Source organism: Pelodiscus sinensis, chromosome 1 (assembly GCF_052426305.1).
Source record: "Pelodiscus sinensis isolate ZL-2025 chromosome 1, ASM5242630v1, whole genome shotgun sequence".
Lineage (NCBI taxonomy): Eukaryota > Metazoa > Chordata > Testudines > Trionychidae > Pelodiscus > Pelodiscus sinensis.
This window is the reverse complement of record NC_143052.1, coordinates 93,251,492-93,278,254: the sequence shown is the minus strand read 5'-3', so window position 1 is coordinate 93,278,254 and position 26,763 is coordinate 93,251,492. Positions and strand designations below refer to the sequence as shown.

The following is a 26,763-nucleotide window of genomic DNA, read 5'->3' as shown; positions in this document are numbered from 1 at the left end:
AAGTTAAGGAAATCCCAGTGTGTGTGCTTGAGAAAATGGGTAGGGTTGCCAGGTGTCCAGTATTGAATCATAGAGTCTGATATTTTTGCCTCCTGTCCAGTAAAAACATTCAGAAAACACTGGACACCTAAAATGTCTGATACTTTCTGATTTTTGCCTGGCCAGGAGGTGAAAATCCCGAGTGCTTACGTGGTTCCGCAGGGGATCTGTCTGGCCCAGAGCAGGAAGTCAATATGGTGGACGGCCACCGGCAGCCTGTTAGGGCCAAAGAGCATCAAAGGCATTTCTTAAAGGGGCCATGCTGGTTGGTGGTTTGTTTTTTGTTTTGTTTTGTTTTGTTTTGGGTTTTTTTGTGCACCAGTTTTGGTTTCCCCCTTTTTTTTCCTCAATAGAATTATTTTTCCTCTGGTGTTTTATTTTTTGTGGGGGGAAAGGGGTGTTTGGTATTTTTGGTTAAACCATCTGGCAACCCTAAAAATGGGGGAGGCAAATGGGAGAGCCAGGGAAATAGAGATGGGGAGAGCAACTGAGAGTGTGAGATGAGAAATATCCATGAAAGGGTATTCTGCTCTCAGATATTTCTGGGTAATATTATCCTGCCCTCAGGAGCACGGGTCAGCCAATTATAGTTTGTTCTGATGAAGTAATGTTTCTAAGCCTGTATTTCGTTGATTGAGTGTGGAAGTTGTGAGCAGGGAAAAGAGAGTGAGGGACATTGTTCTGTGCACCATGCACACAACTAGGTAAAGACATGGAAAGTTTGCTTTTCTTTTAGCCCACCGAGGTGATGCATGAACTTGCCTGCCGATTCCTTCCATCATGGAACAAATCCATTTAAAAACCAAAGACATATATACATAGTGAATTAACCAATAACCCAAGTTCCAGACTGGTAAGTCGAACCCTCTACAGCCATGTGCAAAGACAGCATCCTGTGTCAGGGGGCCAGGAAAGCAGAGAATGATTCTGCCAGCTGTCCACTCCTTCCCACTGCTCCGAAAGTTTTCCAGTCTGCGCCAAGGTTGAATGAGATAAATGTATTTTGCTTTCAGTTTTTTCTGTTCCCCGAGATGTTTTACATTTTAGTGGTTTTTAAAATAATATATATATATATATATATATATATACACACACACACACACAACTGTCCAGATGTGGCAATACAAGTCCATAGTGCATTTTGCATCATTGGTTTCCTCTCTCAGTCTGAAATCTGCTGGCTTGAAAACATGGCCATCAAATCATTGATCTCAGCCAGGGTCCCCTGTCCCTCACCAAGAAGAAGGGAAAGGAAGAAAATTGCTCCCATTCCTCACTTTTTCCCCCTCAAAGGAAAATGGACCCATGTTTCTTTTTCCAATTTGCCATTCTATTCTCTACAGCAGAAAAGGCATTGTCCTGTTCCAGTTGCACGTGGGGTTTTGGGTTTTTTTTCTCTCTCTTTTTGGAACACTTTAAAATGCTGTTCATAAATGAAGAGAGGAAAATGGAGGGAGAAAGTCCAGCCATGGAAAGGGAAGCACCATTTGCCGCCCGACTCAGGCATTGAGACGGATCGACAGAGAGGAAGAGTTATCATTCTAAGGGCCCCATGGGGGCAATACAGCAAATACAATAAAACCTGCCAAGAATGACCATTCATGGGAGCTAGCAAAAGTGGTCACTTAGTAAGAGGTGGTCTCTCTTCAAAGGTTCGCACAACAGAGAGCAGTGGTGTTCCGGGGCCTCTGCAAGTAGTTGTCCGTGGCAGGTTGCCTCTCTTCAGAGGTGATCTCTAATGCAGGTTTTACTGTATATTAAATATACCTGAAAGTGAAGCAACATAGACACTGAATTAGAATAAGAAGCCATCTCATTCTGCTCTTCCCCTTCCTTCTCTGTTTCTTCTATAAGAATGTTTGTTTTAAAGTGCCATATTAATAACCCTGGAGACCAAGTCACTGAAATCTTCTGTTTATCTCCAGGACCAAACTAAACTAAGCTTGGCACAGGAGCAGAAAAATAGCATACATCACCTTTGCATGTGGATTCTCCAGGAACAGAGGGGTATTTTTTGATTAAAAAAAGAACACAAAACCCAGAGCAGCCCTAATGCTAAAGATGGGATTAGAAGACTCCTGGCTCCAAGTTTCTTTCCTCAGACCATAGCTCTCTCTCTCTCTCTCTCTTTCTCAAGGCTTGATTTTCCTTTAACTTTCACTGGTTTTACACCAGTGAAATTCCACTGGAGTCCATGGAGTTGCTCCTGATTTAGACCACTGTAAGTGAGAGAAGAATCAGGCCCCGTAGAAATGAAAGATTTAATTCCCGGAGACTCCCTTTGCTTTTTTTAAACTTTGTTATGCTCTCTGACTTCCTGTTAGGACTCATTCAAATAATGCTCCTTTTGTGTCCTTCTACCACTTTAACCAAGAATCTCAAAAAGCAATCCCGTAATAGAGAACGCAAAATGGAAATTAATTCTTCCTTTTCGGTGGAAACTCAGTACCTGATGGGTGATCAGAGTGAGCTGCACAAAACAGACAAATAATATGGTCTCTGGTGGTTCTTAGATATTAGGGAGTGGGCTTGTTCAGCTTTCAGGGGGATGATAGCATGGGGCTCCGTGGCAAAGGAATTTCACCTTTGCAAGAATGAGTTCAAGTGTGATACATCGTAGTGGGATGAATTTGCTGAGTACCAGCCTTGTCCTGTTATTTCATTAGATCACACGATTCAACACTATTGAGCATCTTGGCTCTACACTGTGGAATAGCAAGAGCTGCAGAACTGAGATCCCTGGGCACAACTGTATGTGAGACCCAATGCTGAAGTAGCAGCGGGTGCTGTGGGTAGCAAGTGAGATGCATGGGCATGTGTTTAGGAAGAGAATTCCTCCATGACTGGAAGAGCAGCCTGCTCACTTCCCAAAGTGTCCCCTCCCCTTCAGTGGTAGTTATTGCAGTTACCTGCCTTGCACCTCTATGTTCTGAGGATTTCCTTCAGCACTTTCTTATCATGGACATGCTTGAACTTCCGATGTTTTCTCTTTTGAGCTGGCAGCCGGTGCACTCGTTGTTTCCTCGAAACAGGAGCCGCAGTGATCGATGGTGATGCACCTGCCAAAACAGAGATGAGAATGTATCATGCCATGAGCAGCAGCTGAGACAGCTGGCAATACCACTCCCTCCTCACCATCAACAGTAGCCTTACAGCAAGAGAGCAGGAGGCCCTCTTCTTCCTTCCCCACCGTTCTTCCTCTGCTTCATTTAGTCTCCTCATTTCTCCACTCTCCTTTTCCTCTCTTCTATTTCTCTCTTCCCCATTCCATGCTCTCCTCTGTCTTTCTGTCCCCCTTTCCCTCCTCCATGTCCTCCCATTTTTGTCCCTTTCTCACAAGCAATTCTCTAGGCAAACACTTCAGCCACTGGAAATCAGCAAAGCTCCACAGACTTCACAGGCACTGTGCTGATTCACAGCAGCTCAGGCTTTGGCCTTCTTTTTCATCTTCGGCATTTCTTATCTCTTCCCCTCACACCAGCAGCCTTACCTCTGTGCTCACGTGAACTGCGACTGGAGGGCTGAGATACCAGTGCCTCACATCGGCACTCCAGGTGATCCTCCAAGGGCACAATGGCTTTTTTAAAGGTGGCCTTCTTCTGGATAAATCCAATCTTGTTTACCTATTGAGCGAGAATAAAAACAAACCCATCTAAAATATAAATACTGTTGCTACTACCACTGCATCAGCATGAATACCACCTGACATTTATCTGGTGCCCTTTTTTCTAAAGGGTCCAAAAGCATGGATCAAATCTAAGCCTGGGTCACTTTGGTGCAACTTTCACTGATTTCAGTGGAGTAGCACACAGCCAGGCAGGTCTGACTTTAGCCTTGTACATAGAGAATCATTTCACCTAACTCGTGACTTCCAGCTGCTTCTCACATGAAACGTGACAGCTGGTGAACAGTGCCCAGAAGCACTACTCAACAGAAGCACAGAACAGTGCTGGGCCTGATAGATTTGACACAGGAAGTTTTGGGGTAGGCAGAATTGAGATCCCGGAGTAAAAACTGTTGCAAACAACAACATGGCAGAGAGAAGAAATTCAGACCTGAGGTAAACACGTGCAACTGTACTGACTTCAGTGGAGCCAGGTCTGAATTGGTCTTGGGATATTTAACGACTAACAGTGGTAAGGGGCTTATGGCTTATATGAAAGGAAGCATTTCTGCCAGCACAACGTTTCTGAGGACGATTCTGCAGCCCTTGTTCAGCACTGATTCAGCATGCAGCTTGAGAGAGTCTAATTTCCAGCTCAAGCAGATGGATATATGCTAGCTCTGATTGAGCTCGTGCTCTAAAAGAGCTGTGCCGTTGTGGTAGCAGAGGTTAGCTGCCAGAGTATGTACGTAGGATCTTGGATGGGATTATACTTGAGCAGCCGCAGCCCTAGTTCAGTCAGAGTGAGAGGTTGTCTATCTACCTGCACTGGGACTTGCACCTCCCAGCTACAGTGTAGCCTTACCCTTATCCTACAGTCCCTGCCTTTGTGTGGGCAGTTTCCCATTCAAACACTGACCAGCCCTGACCCAGTTTAGCTTATCTAACAAAACCACATTCCCTGAGGAGGTCTACAGGCTATAAATACTATCACTGCTTTGAGTCTGGGACTGAAATCCTCCCAATGTGCCGTCCCTGGCATCATCACTCAACCAGTGATCAAACCTACTGGCTGTTTATCTTTCCTTGAAAGCCCCAATCTACACGCTTCAGACCACACACTGCTCGCTAGACAAACATTTCCAACCGCACAATATAGAGAGACCTCTGTCCTCAGAGAAGTAATTTCCGGGTCACCTTTCCTGGCTGACTTTTGCTAGTCTTTCCTTTGCTTTTTCCACAAAAACAGCTCCCATTTCTCCTCCTACTTTCCCTCATTCTGAGTGGCTTTTCTGAGAAAGGTATTTCCTGCTAAAGCAGATGGTATGATTGTGCACTCTGCTCCGCGCCGGCCTGCCCAGGGCATAAGGTCTCTCACAGATCAGACAGAAAATGTGCAGGTGACGATTATATATTTAAATGAGCTGTCTGGGAGAAAGCGTGGAGATTACTAGTAACTGAAGTGCTAGCATGATCAAAGAAAGAGGTCAGACATCAGGTGTCTGTTTGCAGCAGGCGTAATCAGGAAGATCACAGAAGGGCAAGGAAAGGAGGAGGGGATGCTGTCCCCAGGCACGTGTTTGGGCTGAGGTGCGTTGTCAGGGCTGTGATGGAGAGGCCAGCACTGTTCGCCCTTCACTTGTGTGGCCACAGGCAATCCCCTGCCGCTGCCCCTTCCCCCTCCCCGCCCTTGCTTTTTATTTTTAGTGGAGAGGCCCTGAAAGAAGGAAACAAGGAGGGAGAGGAGAGAGGATTTCTGTGTACCTGAACGTGCCGCACACGGACCAGCGTGGGACGACACTGAACATTGCGATTGTTGCAGCACCCTGAACACCGCTGCACCTCCACGCAGGGTGGCCACACCACAAAGTTGGCATTGGTGGAATCTACCATGCTCCGGGTGATTTCAAAGACCTCTGTCCGTGTCTTGCACTCTGCAAGTACTGCTGGCTCAGCATCTGCCACTGAATGTAGAGGGGAAAATGGCAAAGTAGGCTTCATATGCTACTCTTGTAAACCTGGTACAATACCACGAGGTAATCTAACCTAGGCTTGCACCCCTCTGGAGCTACAGATATCTGTTCTTTCTCCATCCCATTCTGTGCCCCTCACTGTCTCTTTCAAAGGGCCAACCATCGTGATGACAAAGAAAGAATAATGATAAGGATAGCTAACATGCTGGACAGGAAAGGACTGGGGCTCATCAGTGTTGCCGCCTAACGAGACAGAGTGATTTGCTGCAGAATGACATCTCCTGCTTCCAAACACCACCTCCTCCACTTCAGGGGCTGAATGCTTGGCCTCTGCAACACATTCAGGGCCTGCTGGCCCCAGCTGGAGCCGGAGGAGTGGAAATCAAAAAATGCAAATAATCGCTAGGTCACCAGTCTTGGTCCATTATCATTCTGCTCTATAGAATTATTCCAGCTAATTTCAGTACTTAACAATTAGTAACAATCTCTGCATTTGTTTAGGGCAGCATCACACTCAGCAGAAACACAGTTAGTCACTGGCTGACACCAGGTGCCAACTCCAGTGACCTGCCTAGTACTTGTTTTCCAGCACTGATATGAGCTATGAAGTGAATGCTAATGCAGCCAGGGCACTGGCATTTCCAACACCAAGTCTGAAGCCACAACCAGAGGAGGGCATCAGGGTACAGCGCTGGGAATTCAGACCCAGACTCCCTTACACAAACACACTTGCATGGTTACATTAAGGATGTAAAATACCATTTAACCTGTTAAATATTATGGTTAACCAGTTAACCAGATCCTGCAGGCAGGGCAGGGCAGGGCAGGCCCAGCCAGGCTGGAACACTCCCAGGCCTGTGGCACAGCCCAGCCTAGGGATGTAACCGGTTAACCGGTATGCATCGCCCTTATTGAGTGATGTTTATCAGTAACCAGGCCTCCAGTTAACCGGTTACTGGTAAGCACCACCCAGTAACTGATAAGCATCACCCTTAACCGGTTATGTCTGTAGGCTAAATGCACATGTGACAGTGACACACACACACTTAAACACATACCATCACAGGCATATTTCACAAACATGCACATTTCACAGATGCAGACTGTACATACCCATGTATATTTTTTAGAGGAGTGTCTGTGTTAGTCTGTATGGGTATGTCTACACTACCACCCTAGTTCGTGAAATGAGGAGTAATAGTAGTTCGGACTAGGAAGCCTAGTCCGAACTACCTAGTCCGTGCTGCGTGTAGCCGTGCGGCACGGAGTCCGCACTAGCGGACATTTAAAAATGGCGGCGCCCGGCTTTATGCAAATGAAGCCCGGGAAATTCAAATCCCGGGCTTCATTTGCAACTCCGGTTGCCTACATTACCACCCTAGTTCGAATTAGGGTGGTAGTGTAGACATACCCTATCTTCAAAAAGAGGAGCCTTGTCGCACCGTAAAGACTAACAGATTATTTGGGCATAAGCTTTCATGGCCAAAACCCACTTAATTCATGGCCATGCATAATATATAAATAAATCTGTTAGTGCCACAAGACTCCTCATTGTTCATGTGTATTTTGTGTATCTAATCTCTTACTTACACCGAAATGTTGGCACCAAAGTTAGGTCTGAACCTAATACTCACTTAGACTTCGTTTCCCTCGAGACAAGTTTTGACCAAGATGGGCTTGGGTTGAGTTCAGGTCCAAATTGGAGCCATCCTCTTCTGCAAGAGAAGGTCATAGCCAAATAAGACAATGTAGAGACAAAAAAGTAAGGCAATGGTGTGAGAATCAAGTGACAGAGGAGGCAAAATTTGGGTAATTCATCATTTCAGTTCATGCACTACCATCTTACATCCAGTTTTAGATTCAAGTTCCAGCTCAGATCACAAGTGCAATGAGTGTGAGGCATCTCTACATTTATTCACCTCATCACATTGCTCCCTTCCATATCTTGTTAAAGAGAGGCCCAGGGCTGGACTTGCAGAAGATACTCTAGGGCAAGAGAAGCAAAATGCAGGACAATGTAGAGATGTACTTAGCCGAGCTGTTTGGGGTATGACTGGTGAAGCAGAGGGAGTTGCATGTCAAGATGCAGGTGAATCAGCAGAGCTGGGGTTCAGGGAAGGAACAGGGCGGGATTAGCAAGAGGTGTTATTGGTGAGAACTTAAGTGCAGTGGTAGAAGGTGTGTTTGTCCAACGACTGGTATATCAGAGGATGCTACAGGTCAGGCCTGAGGGGCACTGGCAGAACTGAGTGAAGGACCCAGACTGGAATAGTGGGGGTGCTGGAGGTCAGGTCAGGTACATTAGATGAGGTGGAGGTGGGTTACTGGCATTCTCTCTCTCAACCCACCAAGCTCATTTGAGGTAGTCATCTTTTTTTGACAGGAGAATGGAAATATACATTTAGAATAACTCTTCCCCTCTACTACTGTCAGCTCAGCATCCGGTCCTGGGAGTAGTTTGGCCAGGGGAGGGAGAAGGGAGAGGACAGCCCTGTTCCCAGTACCCCAGTCCCATTGCTTTCCCATAGGAAGTGCTGAACAAAGAAATTCTCATTGTCCTCCTGGGGCACTTTAGCAAGTGGTCGCTCCAGAGCTCCAGACAACAGTAATCCTCAAGCAGCAGCTCTCTCCTTTTGTGGCCTGATGTAGCTGCAGTGGGAGGCAGAATGGACATCGACCTCCAGGGAGTTATTTATTAAAGTGAATTCAGGACCGGGACATGGGTGCTGGTTAATCAGGCACAACAGCAGAGCAAGCGTCCTGCACCTATTGCTCCTCGTAAGGCACTTCACCACCCCTGCCATGGAGAAAGCCGCTTTGTAAGAATACGAAGGGCATTTGGTCTCTGGTCAGTCCATTGCCTCTCTACTGAGACAGTCCTCAAGTTAATAAGTCATCGCTAGTGGATATTGTGATGTGAACACCTGGCCACCAGCCTGCTGTGACAGCACCAAGCTGATTTCACATAGGCCAGCGAACAGTAATGACATGCAGTCACTAACTACTTGAGGACTGACTGGAATCTGTAACTTGGGTATGAAAGCTCTCACTCCCATATGTGATGCGCTGTGTCACTCAGTCTTTCCTGATCTGGGTTTACTGTGGAACCAGTGACCTGGGCTGGAAAGGCTCTCGTGTGCAGTGGAGGAGCTGCTCCAGCCTGTCCACAGCAGGCAGGGAGCCCTGAGCTGCCCAACATTGTTTAACCACTTAACTGATTAACCAGGATTTTACATCCTTGCTTCCAAAAGAATCCTGTTTCATTTCTTAAGCATATGAAGGGTTAGTCACTGGAACAGAAATGTATCCCTTACGTAAGCTATAGGACACGACAGGCTGCATGCATCTTCTCCCGCTCCTCCCCCCCCTTCTTGCATTCTCTGGAATTTTATCAGGCCTGGGTAGGGGATGCCTTTTGCGTAAGGGTTGAGTTGATGAGAAAAAAATAGCAACACTGTTAACTGGAAACAAATCTTCTATTGAAAACTGAGGTCCCCTTCCCCTCCCCACAGTGTGTCTTTTTTTTTTTTTTTTTTTTTTTGGATAGGTCGTTTCTGCCGCTGCTGACAGGGTGGGGACCCAGGCTTGCAAAAGGCAGTGCTGCTAATTTTGGAAACTGCCCCATTGTGTGGCTCATGGACTTCGAAGAAGAACTGGAGGGGGGGGGGAACCTCGTCGCCTCTTTTTAAAGGAAACAATAGCAGCCCACAGCTGGTGCCCTCCCTCTCTCCCCCCTCCCTGTCCCCTCCCAGACCATTTTGAAAGGGAGCGGGAATGCTTTTGAGAACGTGCCAGTGGTCCGACTGGCATAGGAAACAAAAGCAGGAAATTCTGTTCCCCCGTAGATAGTGTCTCGGCAAGGATTACAAAGCTACAAACAGACAAAACACAAGAGAGAAGGCGAGGGGGGTGGAGGGGGACGGGCGGGAGCAGAGGTTAGAATAGAATGGAATTCACTCTGAAGAGACCGTTTATAAATAAATTCCTGATCCCGCCTGGCGACCGTGACACGTGGTCCCATTCCCACACGTGCCATTCTCTCCACACTTTGCTCCCTGAACTGCTGCTGCTGCTCTGTGATTTCGGTCCTAGCCAGGTGTTTTCAGGCACTGCAAACTCTGAGCTATTACTCACAGAAAATGACAAAGGAATTCTATCCCCACCACCCCCTTAGTCAGCCTGACACAGTCCTACATCCTTCTTCCCCTTTCTGTCATCTCATAGAAGGGCCTAGCTATGAACCAGTCCACCCACCTGCCTGTGCCCTTCCCTATCGATTGTACTTGGGGACCAGATCTCTCATCTCTCCCCCCCCCACACACACACACATATTCCCACCAACTCCTAGATAAGTGCTATCAACTCACCTGGCCAGCTCCTAATCACCCACCAGTGCATTTTTTTCTATCCATGGTTCTGCCTATCCATCCACCTGTGCATCACCCCCAAAATCCACTTCATCCTTTCACTGTTGTGCCTTTGCATGTGCCCCTTGGCTAGTTCATTCTTCAATTTAAGCACCTCCTAATCTGCTCACATTTCCCTCCAACCACTCAGGAGCTGAGTGCCAGAAGCTGGGAACGGGTAACGGGAGGGATCACTTGATGGTTACCTGTTCTGTTCTGTTCATTCCCTATGAGGCACCCTGCATTGGCCACTGTCAGAAGACAGGATACTGAGCTAGATGGACCCCAGTTCTTATGTTCTTAGGAGCTTGCTTAGGTTTTTCTCCAGCTCCTCATTCCATGTATGAGGCTATTTAAATCTCCTCAGCACCCAGCCCAAATATAACTGAGTTTTGCAGTGTAGCTTGATAGACTGGCACCTAGAAACTAACATGTTTCTATATTTAGAGTAAGTCCTGCCTGTGTACCTGCTGGAAAAAGAAATGTGTTCCCACCATGAGAATTAAGGAAGGAAGAGGAGTGTTTGGTGTGGAGGAGATTTACCTACGGAGTCTATCTGCAGGGCACGCTGGAGGTCACTCAGGGAGCGCACCAAGCTGTCACTCATTATCTTGTAAATGTCTTCTGGGATGGGGTCCCCCTACCAGACAATAACAAAGTAGGAAACAAGTGTTACACAGGCACTGAATGCCAATCCTGCACAAACAGCTCTAATTATGATGAGGAAGGGGAAGGTGGCAGGGAAAGGAAAGGAACCAGCCAAATGGAGAGAGAAATGCTGCCATGAAAGCGTGGGATGGGAAATCTGAGAGGAGGGAAGTGAGAGAATCTCTGCCTCTTACAAACTGGTCTGTGGCATGAAGGCTGAGACGTGCTGAGCAATGGCATTACACACTGAGGAACTCTAAATACTTTGCCAACAGTCAGGGAAGTTTCATTATAAAGAGTTATACTGTGTGACTGCACCAGGTGGCTGGCAGACCTGGGGCATATAGTACCAGAATTTTACAACTATTAGAGACACAACCTATCCAATATTTCCCTCTGTTCTGAACTCACGCATGTGATCTGTCCCATGTTCTGTGGGTTTGTTTTTTAAATCCCATTGGCCAATTATGTGCACATTTGGGCATTGTTAGAAAAAGGTGTGGATGACTCCTGTATCACAGACCAATTTGCTACTCCTATTTGACCTGACAGTAAAGTCACAAACTCGGCAGTATGACATCACAGTTATTGCCATGGGCTGTGATGTCATAAACAATGGAGCTCAATGTCATAAACCTTGAATGCTGACATTACAAACATCAGATTACAGGTCAAATTCAAGGCCATTGTAAGTGAATGAAAATCCATTAAGTTCTATGAAATCTCACCAACTTACAGCAGCTGTGAATTGGTCCCTATGACTGCCCTGCAGGACTACAAAGGAGAAACATGGAAAGGCAAGTGCTTATTAAAACACATTTCCAAAATAATAGAAACAGAGAAAAGTGCTGCCCAACTGTTTGGTTAGCTCCATGCTCTCTATTAGGAAGTACTCATGTGTGGAAAAATTGGCCTTTCAGCTGCTTGCCTAACTGGGTCACTGTGCAGTGGATGGTAGCTGAGCCCCTGCCTGGTGTCACATCCGTTGGCCATCCTGTTGTAACTGAGGGTATGTCTACACTATAGAGTTTTGTCAGAAAAACGGCTGTTTTTCCAACAAAACTTGAAGAACATCCACACTGCAATTATGTTCTTCCACAAAAAAATGGAAAGAACAGAGGGGGTTTTCCGGCATTGGGAATCCTCATTCTACGAGGAAGAAGCCTTTTTGCAAAAGAGCTCTTTCACAAAAAGGCGTGTGCGGACGGGGAAGAGGGAGTTCTTTTGGAAGAAGAGGAAAAAGCGCAGGTGCCCTGGTGGCCATTTCGTTCATAGCAATCACAGCTTACATGAGAGAGAGCATCCATTCAGTCTGGATGCTCTCTTTCAAAAAAGTAGATGGCTTTTTCGATGCACTTTGGCAGCGCAGATGCTCTCTTTTGGAAGTTTTTCCGAAAGATCTCTTCCGTAAAAAGCTTCTTCCGAAAGAAACCTGCAGTCTAGACGTAGCCTGAGAGTAGAATTTGGCCACATGTTTATTAAATGTAGGTTTTTAATGTGTTATGCTTAGTCAGGGAGATGCATGTGCCTGGTCTCTGGTAAATGCCCTCTTAGCAAGGTTATTCTTTGCTCAACTGCTTTCAGAGTGTAACATTTCATTTCAGTTTAGTGTGGGGGAAAGTGCCAGATTGATGGCTCTAGAAACAATGAATTTTCTGTCCACAGAGCAGGTACCACATAGGCAATGGCGATGCAAGTTTCACCCCCATGTGCTGTTGTCCCCTTCCTTGATACCAATAGGCCTCAGATCTGATGGTTAGGGTCCATTTTAGAGATGAGAAGTCAACTTCCCAGACCTCTAAATCCTTGGACTCTCTGCTGAGGCAGCTAGAGCCAGGTTGCATGATGGGTTTTTTTTGTGACGTAGGCATCTTCCCACAAGACACACAGCTGAGAGAACACAAGCTCATGTCATTCGGGGTCACCTGTCATATGATGATGACTTCCGATAACTACATGATGGATCGTGAGGAGAACTAGGGTAGCTGTCTTTTCAAAAGGCAAAAGCAGGATGCATGTAGGAGATGCACCACTTCTGTGGCCCACCCATCCCTCCTCTTCCCCTGAACCCCTACCACCTGCTCCCCCTCTTCCTGCCCAAGGCCCAGGCCAGGCCAGAAGCCAGAACTGGGCAGTGGTAAGAGCTGCTCAGGGACTCCAAGCTTCTGTGGGGAGTCCCAGACTCTACACCTACCCTTTAGAGGGCACCAGGGTGCCTGCGAGCAGTCCCCAGCCCATGTCCCTGTCCCCTAGGGTGCACTGTCCAGGGCAAGTGGAGGAGTGGCCTGGGCTCCCTGGGCAGCTCTTACCAAGGCTTTGGGGAGCCTGGGGGGAGAGGAGCAGGAAGCAGGCCTGACAACAGATTGCCAGGTCCTGGGTAAGGTGTGGGGAGGGCTCAGCTCTGGGGAGGCTCGGAAGTGATCGGGGCTCGGCTCTTGGGCAGGAGGGATGCTGCTAGGTTGCTTGCCTCTACCACCCAGCCCTCAACGCTGCCCGGACCATGCTGCATGGGAGTCGGGAGGCCATTAAAGGGCCTGGGGCTCTGGCCGCTATTGCGGCCATGGTAACTGTCTGGAGCCCTGAGCCCTTTTAAATCATCGAGTCCCAGGGCAGCTGCCCTCTTCCCACCCCCCACATCCCAGGCAGTGGCCACGATAGGGGGCAGGACCATGTGTGAAGGGAGGGCTAAGGCCCGCCTCAGCTTCCTTCCACCTTCCCCCACACACACATCAGGAAGAGGCTAGTGCTGGCTCCGAGACAAGGCAAGCGCAGAGCAGTGTTGCAGGGAATCCGGGACAAATTCTGTCTCAGAGTCATTCGACCCACCACTGTGACATGAACCCGGCATTTCAGGATTGCAATTCAGGGAAGGTGATCACCTGAGTTGCTTCCAGTAACACAGACGTGAAAGGCTTTGTATCCCTCCTGTACTGTTTTTGTATCACGCACACACGAGCTTCGATATTGGAAAATGGATTGTTTATGAGTCCAAATATCTGAAACCTGAGATCAAAACTGATTTTTAAGAAATGCATCTGTGGATGAACAGCGCGCTGTGCAGATGAGTCTGGTCCTTCCTGATACTTAATATATGCAGAGAATTAGACTTTATTTTAAACTCTGGCACTTCCTGGGGTCAGCAGGAGGGTGCCACACGACTGCACGACTTTGGTGGAATTAGTGGGAAGAAGAAAGATGCGACTTTGCTAGCTGGGGAGGAGGAGGAGAGAAAACCGGAGAAGCATTTATGGATCAGTGCTTTACAGAGGGATTGCGAATGCAGGCCCACTCACTGGAGACCGGATTACAGGAATTAGCTCCACTCCCTGATCACAGAAGGAATTTTAGGTGCCAACTTTTTGTTGTCGCAGATGCTATCAGTTTGACTAAAGCATGTCAGCACGCCCAGGCTGCAGGCCTCATTATTCTCTCTCTCTATCTCTGAAGCAGCTCTGGGAGTGGGGACTGCATGCTTAGGCTGGGAGGTTTCTGACTTTCTTCCCTGTCACAAAGCCAGAAGGACCTGTGAGAGACTGGACCTGGGGTGTGAGGCTTGGTGTGCTCTCCCCACCTCTCTGAGGGAACTGCTCACCTGAGCTGTCCTAGCATCCCCAAGTCACAGAGCCTGGGCTGAGTGGGAAACTGCACCCCCAGGCTACAGACGGACCCTTAAAAGGGAAGGCACACAATGCAGCAACAACCAGCAAATACATCCACCTGATGCTGCGATAAGGCTGGGAGCAGGGTGGAACGGCAGTAGAAGGGTGGAGCCTCTCCAGGGGCCAACCAGAGCAGCTAGGGCTTTTCCTGTTCTGTAGCAGGAGCTGAGGTAAGGTTATTAGTCCAGTGCAAGTTAATGATCTCCTTTTAACTCTGCGGCAGATCAAAGAAGTCTCTTGTTTTGATGGAGTTCCTGGCTGGGTATCAAGTGCCTGAGGTCTGGCCTTGTGCTGCCGCAGGTGACTTTGCTCCTCCATCTGCTGCCACCCCGTTCCTAGCTTCCTCCTGGGCTATACTTGCATGCCCAGCCACCACACTAGAAACATGCAGGCAGACAGACACAGGCGGGCGCACGCCCGCAAGCTTGCGTCTTTGATTAACATTGTCACATGATTTTGGTGCTCATGAAAGCCAGGGATATGCAGGACTGGGCAGGTGCTGTGCAAGCCAATAGGGTCTCCTCAGTGGCGGCTTTGCCTGCCCTATAATAAATAAGAATCGTGTGATCTGTATGTGCGGGTAAGTTCTAAGCGTGTCTCTAGTATATGTCAGATTTTCCTCTCTACTGTCAGATGTCAGCAGCCTTGGCTGATGCAGATGAATCCACATGCAGCTCTGCTAATATTCTCCATACAGCTCTGTCCTGCATTCCCCTCAGTTATTCCACTCGGAAGCCCCCTCACAGCTCTGCCCACGCCACTCAGCAACTCGTATCTCTTTCAGTCCCTGGCCCTCAGCTGTGGTAAGATTTGAGCCCCAAGATGCCAATGGTGAAGCCCAAGATGCATTAACTCACTGTGGCTCTCTCTCTCCTCTGCACATGTAACCATGTACACTGAATAGGGCAGTCTAGCATGGAACCAACCCATGGTGGGGTGGAGAGGGAGTGCTGCAGAGGCCTGTTCACTGCCCTGGGGTTAGAAATATGTAAGCTGGGCTGTGAGGAAAACTCAGATTAGCTTCCAGGTCCAGGTCCCTGAGCCATCAGGAACTGGGAGTGCTGCAAAGTGTTGTGATCCGTCTCTGCAAGGACAATGAATGGAGCATGCGCTGCCATTCTGCAGTGATCTGGATGTCTAGTCATGGGTTCCAACAAAGTCAAGCTCATTCCTCCTCATTTAAGAGCACAGTGAATGCACAGCCCGGAGGGAGCAACGATTGTGAAACTGGGAGGGAAGGAGGGAGAGTGGGATTGAAAAAGACCCTTGGGGCTTGGAGAAAGGAACTGAGGACACGCCCATGGTGAGGATTTTTCCCCGTCTCTTTGAGCTGTGATTCTTCACATCCCAGTAGTGCCACAGGAGAAAGGATGGAAGGAGAGACCCTTTGATAGGAGGGAAGAAAATGCAGACAGTCCGAGCTCTCTGCTTTTTTCCTGAGGAAAGGGGGTAGGTTATGAAACTCCTGATTCCTGGGGATCAGGACATCAGTATGCCAGGGAGGAGTGTGTGAAGGATGAAGAGAGCAAGGTACGAAAAGAGGTTTCCTCTTAACTCTCAAGCTCAGATTGGGGATAATGAGGAAAGACACTGTGACATTCCTCAGCATGGAGTAAGATGGGCAAGTCCCAGCAGAGCCTGGCAAGAGACTCATTCTGACTTATCCCCAGGGGCTGTTGGTTCCTTGTTAGGGCGGATGCATTTAACCCTTCCAGCACCACGCCCAGCTATGGGTAACCCTTCAGGAATCCTTCTTCCCATCTCCAAGGGACCAATTCTGCTCTCTCGCCAATCAGGGAAAACCGCTCCATCTCTCCCTCTCTCATGGGCACAGAAATATAGTTTAGGAGGTTCTGCTCCTTGAAACATCCTATTCAATCTTTGCTAAATTGATTCCAGTTACACAGTCTTGCCCTCTGTGTTCTAACCATGAACTAGTGCTGGTCTCACCCACCCACCTCTGACACAAAGTCCCCAATCCTCAAGTAACATCAGCCTCTGGGCAAAGTGATGGAAGAATTTGCCCATCAACACAACATGCATAAATAGTGTCGGAAATAACGTAAGAGAGAGAGTCATTCTCTCCCAGCCCACATATCAGCTGATGGGGACAGATAAACCCACACCAATTTCCTTGTTGTTTCTACAGGCTTACCCTAGATGTGTGACCCATACCAAAATTCACTGCCATGATTGCAGTTTCACTCCTGCAAGAGCCTCATGTCTGCAGGACAGTATGAGTATGTCTACACTGCATTCCTCTTTTGAGAGAGGAATGCAAATGTAGCCAAGCGAAATTGCAAATGAAGCGCGGATTTGAATTTCCCGTGCTTCATTTGCATAATCGCGTCCGGCCGCTATTTCGAAATACCCTATTTCGAGATAAAAAACGCCATATAGTCGCAGTTATTTTGAAAGAAACCCCTTCTTTTGAAATAACCCTTACTCCTTAAAAAATGAGGTTGAATGGTTATTTCGAAAGAAGGGGTTTCTTTCAAAATAACCGCTCCTACACGGCGTTTTTTAACTTGAAATAGGGTATTTCGAAATAGCGGCCGAACGTGATTATGCAATTCAAATCCGTGCTTCATTTGCAATTTTGCTCGGCTGCATTTGCATTCCTCTCTCAAAAGAGGAATGTAATGCAGACATACCCTAGGGCTATGTCTACACTGCAGACTTCTTGCACAAGAACTTTTTGCGGAAGAGATCTTCTGCAAAAAGTTCTTGCGCAAAAGCGCGTCCACACTACCATGTGCTTTTGCGCAAGAGAGCATCCACACTGCCATGGATGCGCTTGCGCAAGAAAGATTTGATTGGAATTTGCAGAATGGCCCTCAGAGCACCTGTGCTTTTTCCAGTAGGGGTTTCTTGCACAAGAAACCCCTGTTGTCCATCCGCACATGCCTTTTTGTGCAAGAACTCTTGCACAAAAAGGCTTATTCTTCGTAGAAAGAGGAATAACTCTTGCACAAAAAGCCCTGTTCTTCTGATGATCTACCGTACTTTTTCTTGTGCAAAAACACGCTTGTAGCGTGGATGCTCTGCGAGTTTTTGCGCAAAAGCGCAAAAACTCTGCAGTGTAGACGTAGCCTTGCTTCCCTACTGGCAAATACCTTCCTACTTCCATACCCCCCTGAGAAGGGCTCTCAGGAGAAGTGGAGGGACCAAAAGAACTCCCTCTTACAGCTCAGATATTTCTGAATCAGATGCAATCCCAGGGTACGTCTAAACTACATGCCTCCGTCGACGGAGGCATGTAGATTTGTGTATTCGAAAAAGGGAAATGAAGCCGTGATTAAAATAATCGCGGCTTCATTTAAATTTACATGGCTGTCGCGCTGAGCCGACAAACAGCTGATCAGCTGTTTGTCGGCTCCGGGTGCTAGTCTGGACGCTCTCCTGTCAAAATGAAAGCCTTTTATCGACATCCCCTGTAAACCTCATCCTACGAGGCATAAGGGGGATGTCGATAAAAGGCTTTCAGGTCGGCGCGGCGCGTCCAGACTAGCGCGCGGAGCCGACAAACAGCTGATCAGCTGTTTGTCGGCTCAGCGCGGCAGCCATGTAAATTTAAATGAAGCCGCGATTATTTAAATCGCGGCTTCATTTCCCTTTGCCTAGCTGTCTAATCTACATGCCTCCATCGACGGAGACATGTAGTCTAGACACACCCCCAGTGTTTCTAGCTACCCTTCCCCAGACAGTGTGGAGACAGATGTGAGTTCAGGAACAAGTAGTTCCTCCCTGTACAGGCAGTGAGAAATCATCATGCATGCTGTTTGAACAGTGCCTGCCATGAAGCAGCCAGTTTGGAATTTCAGGAGCTTCTGCCAATTGGTGGAGGGGGGGGACAGTGAGTGACAGGGCTGTGAATGTGGGTCTGGGTGAGGAAACTCCATCAAGGTGCTGAATGGAGACGGGGTGTGTCCTCTTGGGCAGGCACCATTGTCATCCTGGTGAGGGAGGTGAGAAATGCCATCACAGTCTCTCCAAAACCCCTACTTCTGGGGGCTAGAATTCCTTCCCCCTACCTTTGCGGAATCAGATACTGATATATGACACTGCAGAGGCCTGAGGATCAGGGAGAGTCCCTTCCCCTTGACCATGTCTCCCTTTGAAGGAAAAACAGCTCCAGAGTTGGAATGGAAGAGAGCCTGGTTTCCATTTGGGGAAATACAAAAGCTGCCCTTGTCACATGTATTCAGTGGATCACTCTTGTCACCTGACCGCTGTTCCCCATGGCGTGTTTCTCCTAAGAACCCTATGAGTGTATGGGTGGGTGAGTATAGGTGAGGGGGTAACTGCATGGTGCATGTACATGTGGATGGATGTATGCTCTAGGAATAGGGTGAGGTGTTTGCATTATAGTGTCTCTGATGCACGGATGGGTATCTCTAACCTAATGTAATAGAACCAGCTTTGACTTGTTGTTTCAGGTCTAAATTGAGACTGTAGGCGTCTCAGGGCAGGGTCTATGCCTTTACTTGTTTCTGCAAAGTGCCTTGCATGCTTTGGGGGTGCTCACAATAAAATATAATAATGTATGTATGACATGTGCATGTGTGTACTTACATGCAGATTTGCATAGGGGTGCATTTATATGATGCATGCTTGGTTGTGTGGGGACTTGCATAGAAGAGGGAGTGTTTAATGTTTCCATGGATGTGTGTCTGCATGAGGTTTGGGGGGAGAAGGGAGCACACTTTGGGGGGGCTTATTAGTTCCCAGGGCATTCTAGCACAGTGACGGGGGAAACTCTACCTTTTCATGCATTAACCAAGACAGCTTTAGCCAAGTCTCCGTTTCTGCCAATTTATTCCAGTTCAGAGGTTTAGGGAGTTCAGATGAGAGTAAAGAACTACAATGTTTATTCCTCCCTTACCCAAAGATGCAGCCTCTTTGTGACTTTCCAAGGAAATGGGGGTTCTCCTGACTCTAATGCCCCATTTCACCCATAAAATGTCTTTTCTTTCCTATTTCCATGCCTATCGGGCAATGCTATAGACTAGAGAAAGGTGTCGCTTAGTGATCTGAGCATATAAGTTCTGTTCCTTACTTTAACTACCTTGAAGCCTTAGCTAAATAATGTAGGCCAAAAATTTCAAGCTGGGGTTTGTGAAGTTAGGCACCTAAAATATTACATAAAATGAGGTGTGGTTCTCAGTGGTGTGGCATGCCCACAGCTCCCATTAATGTCTCTAGTGGTTGTGGCTGAATATCAGGCCACTTCTAGTTCAGTGCCCAAATAAATGCTTAATTATGAATGTTCAAGGGTCTGTCCTTTCATCTTTCCATGCCTCAGTTTCCCCTCTCTAAAATGAGGAACAGTCATACCAGGTCAGACCAATGATCCATCTGATCCAGTATCTTGTCTTCCAGCAGTGGCTGATGCCAGGTGCTTCAGGGGAAATGAACAGAACAGAGCAATTTTCAAGTGATCCATCCTGTTGCCAGTTCCATCATCTGGCCGGTAGAGGTTTAGGGACAACCAGAGAGTGTGGGGTTGTGTCTCTAATGATCTTGGCTAATTGCCACTTATTGACCTATCCTCAATGAATTTATTTAATTATTTTTTAACCCAGTTATCATTTTGGCCTTCACAGCATCCCCTGGCAGTGAGTTTTACAAGCTGGCAGTGCATTGCATGAATTAGCACTTCCTTTTGTTTGTTTTATACCTTCTACCTATTAATTTAATTGGGTGGCCCCTGGTTCTTGTGTTATGTAAAGGGGTAAATAACCCTTCCTTGTTCCCTTTCTCCACACTATTCATGATTTTATAGATCTCTATCAAATTCCCCTTCAGTAGTCTGCTTTTTACCATGAACTGTTCAAATCTTTTCAATCCCTCCTTATATGGAAGCTGTTCCATATCCCTAATAATTGTTTTTGCCTTTCTCTGTACTTTCCCGAATTCTGATACATCTTTTTTTTTTTAATGGAGTGACCAGAACTGCACAGAATATTCAAGGTATAGGCAGACCCTGAGCTGATACAGAGGCATTATGATATTTTCTATCCCTTTCCTAATGGCCCCTAATATTGTTAGCTCTTTTGACTGCTGCTGCACATTGAGCAGATGTTCTCAGAGAACTATCCACAGTGATTCAAAGATCTCTTACTTGGGTGGTAATAGCTAATTTAGACCCCATCATTTTATACATATAGTTGGGATTAGGTTTTCCAGAGCATTTACATTGAATTTCATTTGAGATTTTATTGCCCAGTCACCCAGTTTTGTGAGACCCCTTTGTAATTCTTTAAAGTCTGCTTTGGACATAACTATCTTGAGTAATTTCATCTGCAAACTTTGCCACCTAGCTGTTTAACTCTTTTTTCATTTATGAGTATGTTGAAGAGCACTGGTTCCAGTATAGAGCCTTGGGGGACCTCACCATACCTCTTTCCATTTTGAAAACTGACCATTTATTCCTATGTTCCCAATCTTTTAACCAGTTACTGATCCATGAGAGAATCTTCCCTCTTATCTGATGACTGCCTACTTTGCTTAAGAGACTTTGGTGAGGAATCTTATCTTATCAAAGACTTTCTGAGAGTCCAAGTATACTCTGTCAACTGGATCCCCTTCATTTACATATTTGTTGATTCCCCCCAAAGAATCATCATAGGTTGGTGAGATTTCCTGGCTACAAAAGCCAAGTTGACTCTTCCCCAAGATATTGTGTTCATCTATGTGTCTAATAATTCTATTCTTCACCATAGTCTCAACCAGTTTGCCTAGAAGTTTATAGGCTTGTAATTGCCATGGTTGCCTCTGGAGCCTTTAAAAAAAATGATCATACCTTAGATATCTGCCAGTTATCTCATACAGAGGTCAATTTAAGTGATAAGTTACTATATAACCCAATTAGTAGCTCTGCAGTTTCATATTTTAGTTCCTTCAGAATTCTCAGGTGAATACCCTCTGGACCTAGGGTACATCTAGACTACAGGCTTTTGTTGACAGAAGTTTGTAATACTGCTTATTTCGAATTTGGGCATGTCTACACAGCACTTATTTCAAACTAGAGCACTCTTTCTCTGACTTTCCTTAATCCTTGTAAAATGAGGGTTACAGGAGTTGGAGTAAGAAGAGCTCCAGCTAGACATTATTTCAATATTATGTCAAAATAACTGCTAGTGTGTAGACACGCACTTTGTTATTTTGAAATAACATCAGTTATTCCAAAATAACGGTGCTGTGTAGACGTACCCTGGATGTTTGGCAGGCTTCCTGTGTGATGTGCTTTAAAATATTTTGCTACTTCTGTGTATCTTTTGCTAGTTCCTCTTCAAATCCTTTTTTTTTTTTTTTGTTTTGGCCTATGTATAGTTTCACAGGTGACTCCCCAGAGTTAATATTTCTTGCCATTTTCCTCGATAGAATTTGACTTTCAATTTTTTTAAAAAAATCATAGAATCCTAGGGCTAGAAGAGATCTCAGGAGGCCATCGAGTCCAGCCCTCTGCCCAAAGCAGGACCAAACCCAACTAAATCATCCCAGCCAGGGCTTTGTCAGGCCGAAACTTAAAAACCTCTAGGAATGGAGATTCCACCACTTCCCTAGGTAACCTATTCCAGTACTTCACCATCCTCCTAATGAAATAATTTTTCCTAATGACCAACCTAGACCACCCCCACTGTAACTTGAGACCATTGATCCTTGTTCTGTTATCGGTCACTACTGAGAACAGCCTCTTTCCATCCTCTTTGGAACCTCCCTTCAGGAAGTTGAAGGCTGCTATGAAATCCCCCCTCACTTGTCTCTTCTGTAGACTAAATAAGCCCAAATCCCTCAGCCTATTCTCATAGGTCATGCAGTCCAGCCCCCTAATCATTTTGGTTGCCCTCCGCTAGATCCTCTCCAATGCATCCACATCCTTTCTATTGTGGGGGCCCCAGAACTGGACACAATACTCCAGATGTGGCCTCACCAATGCAGAATAATGGGGAATAATCACTTCTCTAGATCTGCTGGCAATGTTCCTTCTAATGCATCCTAATATGCCATTAGCCTTCTTGGCTACTAGGGAACACTGTTGACTCATATCCAGCTTCTCATCCACTATTATCCCCAGGTCCTTTTCTGTAGAACTGCTACTTAGCCAGTTGGTCCCTAGCCTGTAACAGTGCTTGGGATTCTTCCGTCCCAAGTGCAGGACTCTGCACTTGTCCTTGTTGAACCTCATCAGATTTCTTTTGGCCCAATCCTCTAACCTGTTTGAGTCACACTGTACTCTATCCCTCCCCTCCAACGAATCTACCTCTCCCCCTAGCTTAGTGTTGTCTGCAAATTTACTGAGGGTGCAATCCATCCCCTCATCCAGGTCATTAATAAAGATGTTGATCAAAATCAGCCCTAGAACCAATCCTTGGGGCACTCTGCTTGAAACCGACCGTCAACCTGACATCAAGCCATTGATCACTATCCATTGGCCCCGACAATCTAACCAGCTTTCTATCCACCTCACAGTCCATTTATCCAATCCATACTTCCTTAACTTGCTGGCAAGAATATTGTGGGAGACCTATCAAAAGCTTTGTGTCTCAACTGCCTCTTTTACTCTGTGGGTTAGCCATGGTGGCATTTTCTTGGTCCTATTGCTGTTTATTTTTAATTGCACTTACAGTACCGAAGAGGAGCTTGAGTATTAATTGATTAACACATGCACAGTTCTTTAAATAATATAAAGTGCTATCTAGCTGCTAAGTAGGGTGATTATTATGTCCCCAAGAGCTGTGCCAGCTAGAGCTGCAGCAAGCCCGTGGAGGGGTTACCAGAAGTGTGATGTTGATTTGCCATCATTAAAAGGGAAGAAGTGCTGGTGTCAGGGGAACTCCTGTCGTTTGGAGGGCGAGAAGGAGAACAGACAGCTTTGGGCCGAAATCCTGGAATGGATCTGGGCTGTGTTTTCTCAGGATGATCCCCCGCGGTGGGGAAGCCCTTCCTCCCTCCTGCCCTGGTTTTACTCTGGGGAACGAGAGCGAGCTTCTGACACCCGGGAGCGACTGCAGCGGTAGAAAGGGTGGGGCCCGAAGTGCACCTGCCCCTCCCCAAAAAGGTGAGGCACTGGCGGGTGGAAGGCATGGGCAGAATGGGGGGGCGTCCCCCGCTGGCACGGCGAGGCAGGAGCGAGCGGAGGTGGGTGAAATCTGCATGACGACTCCCAGGAGCCCGGAGAACAAAAGATGAATTCTTTCCACGAGCTGGTGGTCAAAACAACCTGCATTGGCGGCCTCCCAGGTCCCAGCTTTCCAGCTCTGCCAGGCTCACCTCCGCGTTAACCCTCTCCTGCCTCGCTCCCCCGGCACTCCCCACTCCGCCCTTTGTGCCTTTTCGCAGGGCTCGGGTTTCTCCTGGGGTGTTTGTTTGCCCTGTGCTGGGTCCAGCCCCATGGCTCTATGAATAACTCTGCTGCAGAAGTGCCACCATTCCTGTTCCCTGGGGCTGTTCCTCCGTCTCTCCCAGACTGAATTCCTTGCTGGTGCCAGCTCACTGCAAGGAGGAGCAAACTCATCCAACTTGATTTCTTCAGCCCCTTTTTCCTCTCCTTTTTGCTAATTACTCTCCCCTGCAGCTGTGGGTTTCCAGCCAGCCTGCTGCAGCTCCCCTGAGCCTCGGGGGTGCTCTCTCTTACTCAGACGGACACAGAGACATGGGACACACGCCCTGCAACATGCAGACGGCCTGATTCACCACTGGAGCAGGCATAAACCCAGAACCACGGAAGCCAATAGGCCAGATCCTCAGCTGGGGTAAAGCGGCTACACAGAAGTCAAGCCCGATCCAGCTGAGGGTGGGACCCGATTAAGTGACACCGGGGTAAAAGCGGTGCAAGGGATAGCGGCGCGGAGGTCCCTGGGGACGGGAACAGTGTGCTTGACCAATATGACAAATTAAAGCAGGAAAGCGAAGGAGAGGAGCTGGGTCCCTTTAAGAAGCTCTCCCTCCCCCACAAATCTCTCTGCAAATCGTTGCAATCTTCCCTTCCTCTTGGGCATTTGCTCAGAACTGATAGGAGGATCCCTGCTGCAGCTCCCGGCCCCGACTAGCTGGGGAACACGTTGCTGCAGCCAGCACCGCAGGGCTGGAGCTGGGCGGTCGGGGCTTGGGGAGCGCCGTCCCCGCTTCCACTCAGCCTGTCCTCCCGGCCTGAGAGACATCTGCCCAGACCTACTGGGGCTCTTCCGTTCCGGGAGACCCCACCAGCGCCCTGCGATGGACCGCAGGCGCCTTCTTTTACTGCGCCGGGGGCCCTCATTCAGTTTACCCCCCTCCCCCCGTCGAAGCAGGTATCCCAGACGCCCTCTTGAACTGCCAGACAGGCTCATCCCTGTTTAATTGCAGCAGACCCCATTTTGAAAGATTCGCACCCCACCCGGAGATCTGAGATGCCCTTGGATTGCATGGTGTTTATCTGGGGAGTGGTGGGAGAAGGGGTTCCTCCTGCAAACAGCTAGCCACCAGAGACAGTTGCCTAAATAAGGTTTGTTTATTTTAAAGAGCAAAATTCATACATGCCTGAGGGATTGAGAAGCTGCAGTTAGCCAGGATGGGTGGGGACAGGGAATGCACCCCAGACATGGGGATAGTTTGGGGTTCAGTTTGCCGTCGTTCCCAAATTGCAAGCCTTTGGCAGATGCAGAATTTTTCCCCCTTCCCCTATGTAGCTCTATTGGCCTGACTGGAGCTCTCCTCCTCCTAATATAGAAGTCAATCTACATCTGTAATCCTAGAGTCAAAATTGCTCCCTTCTCTCCAACTCCCTTTTTTACCTGTCAGTTCAGCAGCTTGAGTGTTGTTTATTAGAGAGTATTTTTCCCCCTCATTCATTTTCTTGATTTTTTTTTAAAAGTAACATTAAAAATAATCCACAAACATACAGCTGTTCCCACAGACAGAATTAAACTTGCTAAAGAAACACCTGTAAAGAGTTATTTTTCCTCTGGCTCTGCTCTGTATATTATTATATCCTGGGTCTAAAGTTCACTGCATATTGATTGTTCTCAGTTGTAAAATAAAATGGTTTGACACTCACCTCAGTGCTGATGAGAGGCAGGTACCAAAGAGACATGAAGATCAATCTGAAATCCATATCGATTCTGAGCCCCAAAAGTTCCAGACACATTGAAAGAGGAACTTTCTTATTTCTTTTAAATTCCCACACTTAAGCAAAGAGGTGAAAGAAGCAGTCTCAGCTTACAGTTTGGCTCCAGCCTTGTCTTCCTTACAGAGGACTGCACTTCTTCACTTTTCCCTTCAAGTTATTTTCTCTTGCCTCCCACAATCATGGAGTGGGGAAGAAAGGGTTAAAACAGAGACTTTATTTTTTAAAAAGTAATTCTTGGTTATTTGTCTTTCTCTGCCTCATCAGCCAGCAGGAATATAGGAGAGAAGTATAAATAAAAAATAAAGGCAGTCCCCCCCAAAAAATGTGTGCATCCAAAGTCTCTTTCCCCCTTGCTGCAAGAAATCTTTCAGTATTTCCTTTTATCAGATACTGCACACAAATTATTTTTTTCTTCTTAATTTTTGTTCTTTTGAAGAAAAAAGTCCTACACAAAAATGTAAAAAAGATTTGCAAAACCCAAAAAGTCTGAAATCAAGTTTTCCTAAATGCTTATGCAAAATCAGAAAATAAACCTTTCTTAATTTTTTTTGGCTTAATTATTTTTAATGATGTTTTTCTTCCTCTGGCATAATTTTCTTAAAAGAAAAAGTTGAATTTTCCCCCTAAAATATTTTTTGGTTTCAGCATCTTTTCTTTCAAAATGTTGCTAGTAGTTTGATTGTATATGAGGTCTGATTTGTTTGATTTGGTTTTGAAGACAGGTGAGCAAATGTCTTTGCTGGATTCTGTGTGTGTTGAGTCTTGATAAGTCTCAGCCGCGCTGCTGCCGCTGCCTCTTGTGCTCTGTTGCAACAAGAAAAAGGGTAAAAATCAAGTGGAAGGAGAAAGAGTAGCAGGGAGAGAGCGGGTGGATCTTTATTTTAGTCTGCAAGAAAGAGAATAAGGTGCCACCCTTTCAGTGCTCTTTTAAAGGAGAAGAGAAAAGGGGCGGAGACAGCTAGCTTGCAACTCCTTTCTTGGCTGTGTATCAAAGACAGGGGAAAAAATCTAATAAGGCACTGACAATTCAGTATTCAACAGAAATTTTAAAAACCTTCAATGCTAAACATAATTAATATTGGTGATGTCCCTACATTCACATAGAAGTGGGGAGAGAAATTCCTACAGGAGGAGAGAGATAAGGAGAAAGGCATTCCCAGCAGAGTAGTTGAGTTTTCCTGCCCCCCCCCCCCAACTGAGACTTTCACTGTTGCAACTTTCAGCATTTTTTTCCCCTGCCCTGCCATCCCACTTGCTCTGGAGGGAGATATATCTTCGGTCTCTGAGTGCAGAAGAAAGCCAAAAGAGTCAAACATTCTTA

The 26,763-nt window shown here is 46.9% G+C and overlaps 1 protein-coding gene and 1 long non-coding RNA gene across 4 annotated transcripts in view; one reads left to right on the top strand and one right to left on the bottom strand.

The window, feature by feature from the left end:
• Nucleotides 1-26,763, top strand: part of LOC142830601 (uncharacterized) — a 100,458-nt gene that overhangs the window by 6,259 nt on the left and 67,436 nt on the right. The gene's annotated exons all lie outside the window — the stretch shown is intronic.
• On the bottom strand, nucleotides 583-26,454 carry PDGFB (platelet derived growth factor subunit B). 3 transcript variants are annotated; one of them, XM_089781176.1, is made up of 8 exons: nucleotides 25,371-26,363; nucleotides 14,388-14,872; nucleotides 10,566-10,662; nucleotides 7,251-7,331; nucleotides 5,408-5,607; nucleotides 3,530-3,662; nucleotides 2,949-3,098; nucleotides 583-1,806 (listed from the first exon to the last, which is right to left on the bottom strand). In XM_089781176.1, exons 3-7 carry the CDS (start codon nucleotides 10,627-10,629, stop codon nucleotides 2,962-2,964), a joined length of 615 nt encoding a protein of 204 aa, XP_089637302.1. In that variant the 5' UTR covers nucleotides 10,630-10,662; nucleotides 14,388-14,872; nucleotides 25,371-26,363; the 3' UTR covers nucleotides 583-1,806; nucleotides 2,949-2,961. The 3 variants fall into 3 exon arrangements, with proteins under 3 accessions (XP_089637302.1, XP_014429639.1, XP_006111595.1); XM_014574153.4 differs by lacking the exon at nucleotides 14,388-14,872 and having other exon boundaries at nucleotides 2,953-3,098; nucleotides 25,371-26,454; XM_006111533.5 differs by lacking the exon at nucleotides 14,388-14,872 and having other exon boundaries at nucleotides 25,371-26,372.

Excerpts from the sequence above, each read along its gene's own strand:
- PDGFB (XM_014574153.4), bottom strand. The coding sequence starts at position 25,460 with ATGTGTCTGGAACTTTTGGGGCTCAGAATCGATATGGATTTCAGATTG. Across the intron at positions 10,663-25,370 it reads TGCCTCTCATCAGCACTGAG|GGGGACCCCATCCCAGAAGA; the intron begins GTGAGTGTCAAA and ends ATTGTCTGGTAG. Across the intron at positions 3,099-3,529 it reads CAGTTCACGTGAGCACAGAG|GTGCATCACCATCGATCACT; the intron begins GTAAGGCTGCTG and ends CTGTTTTGGCAG.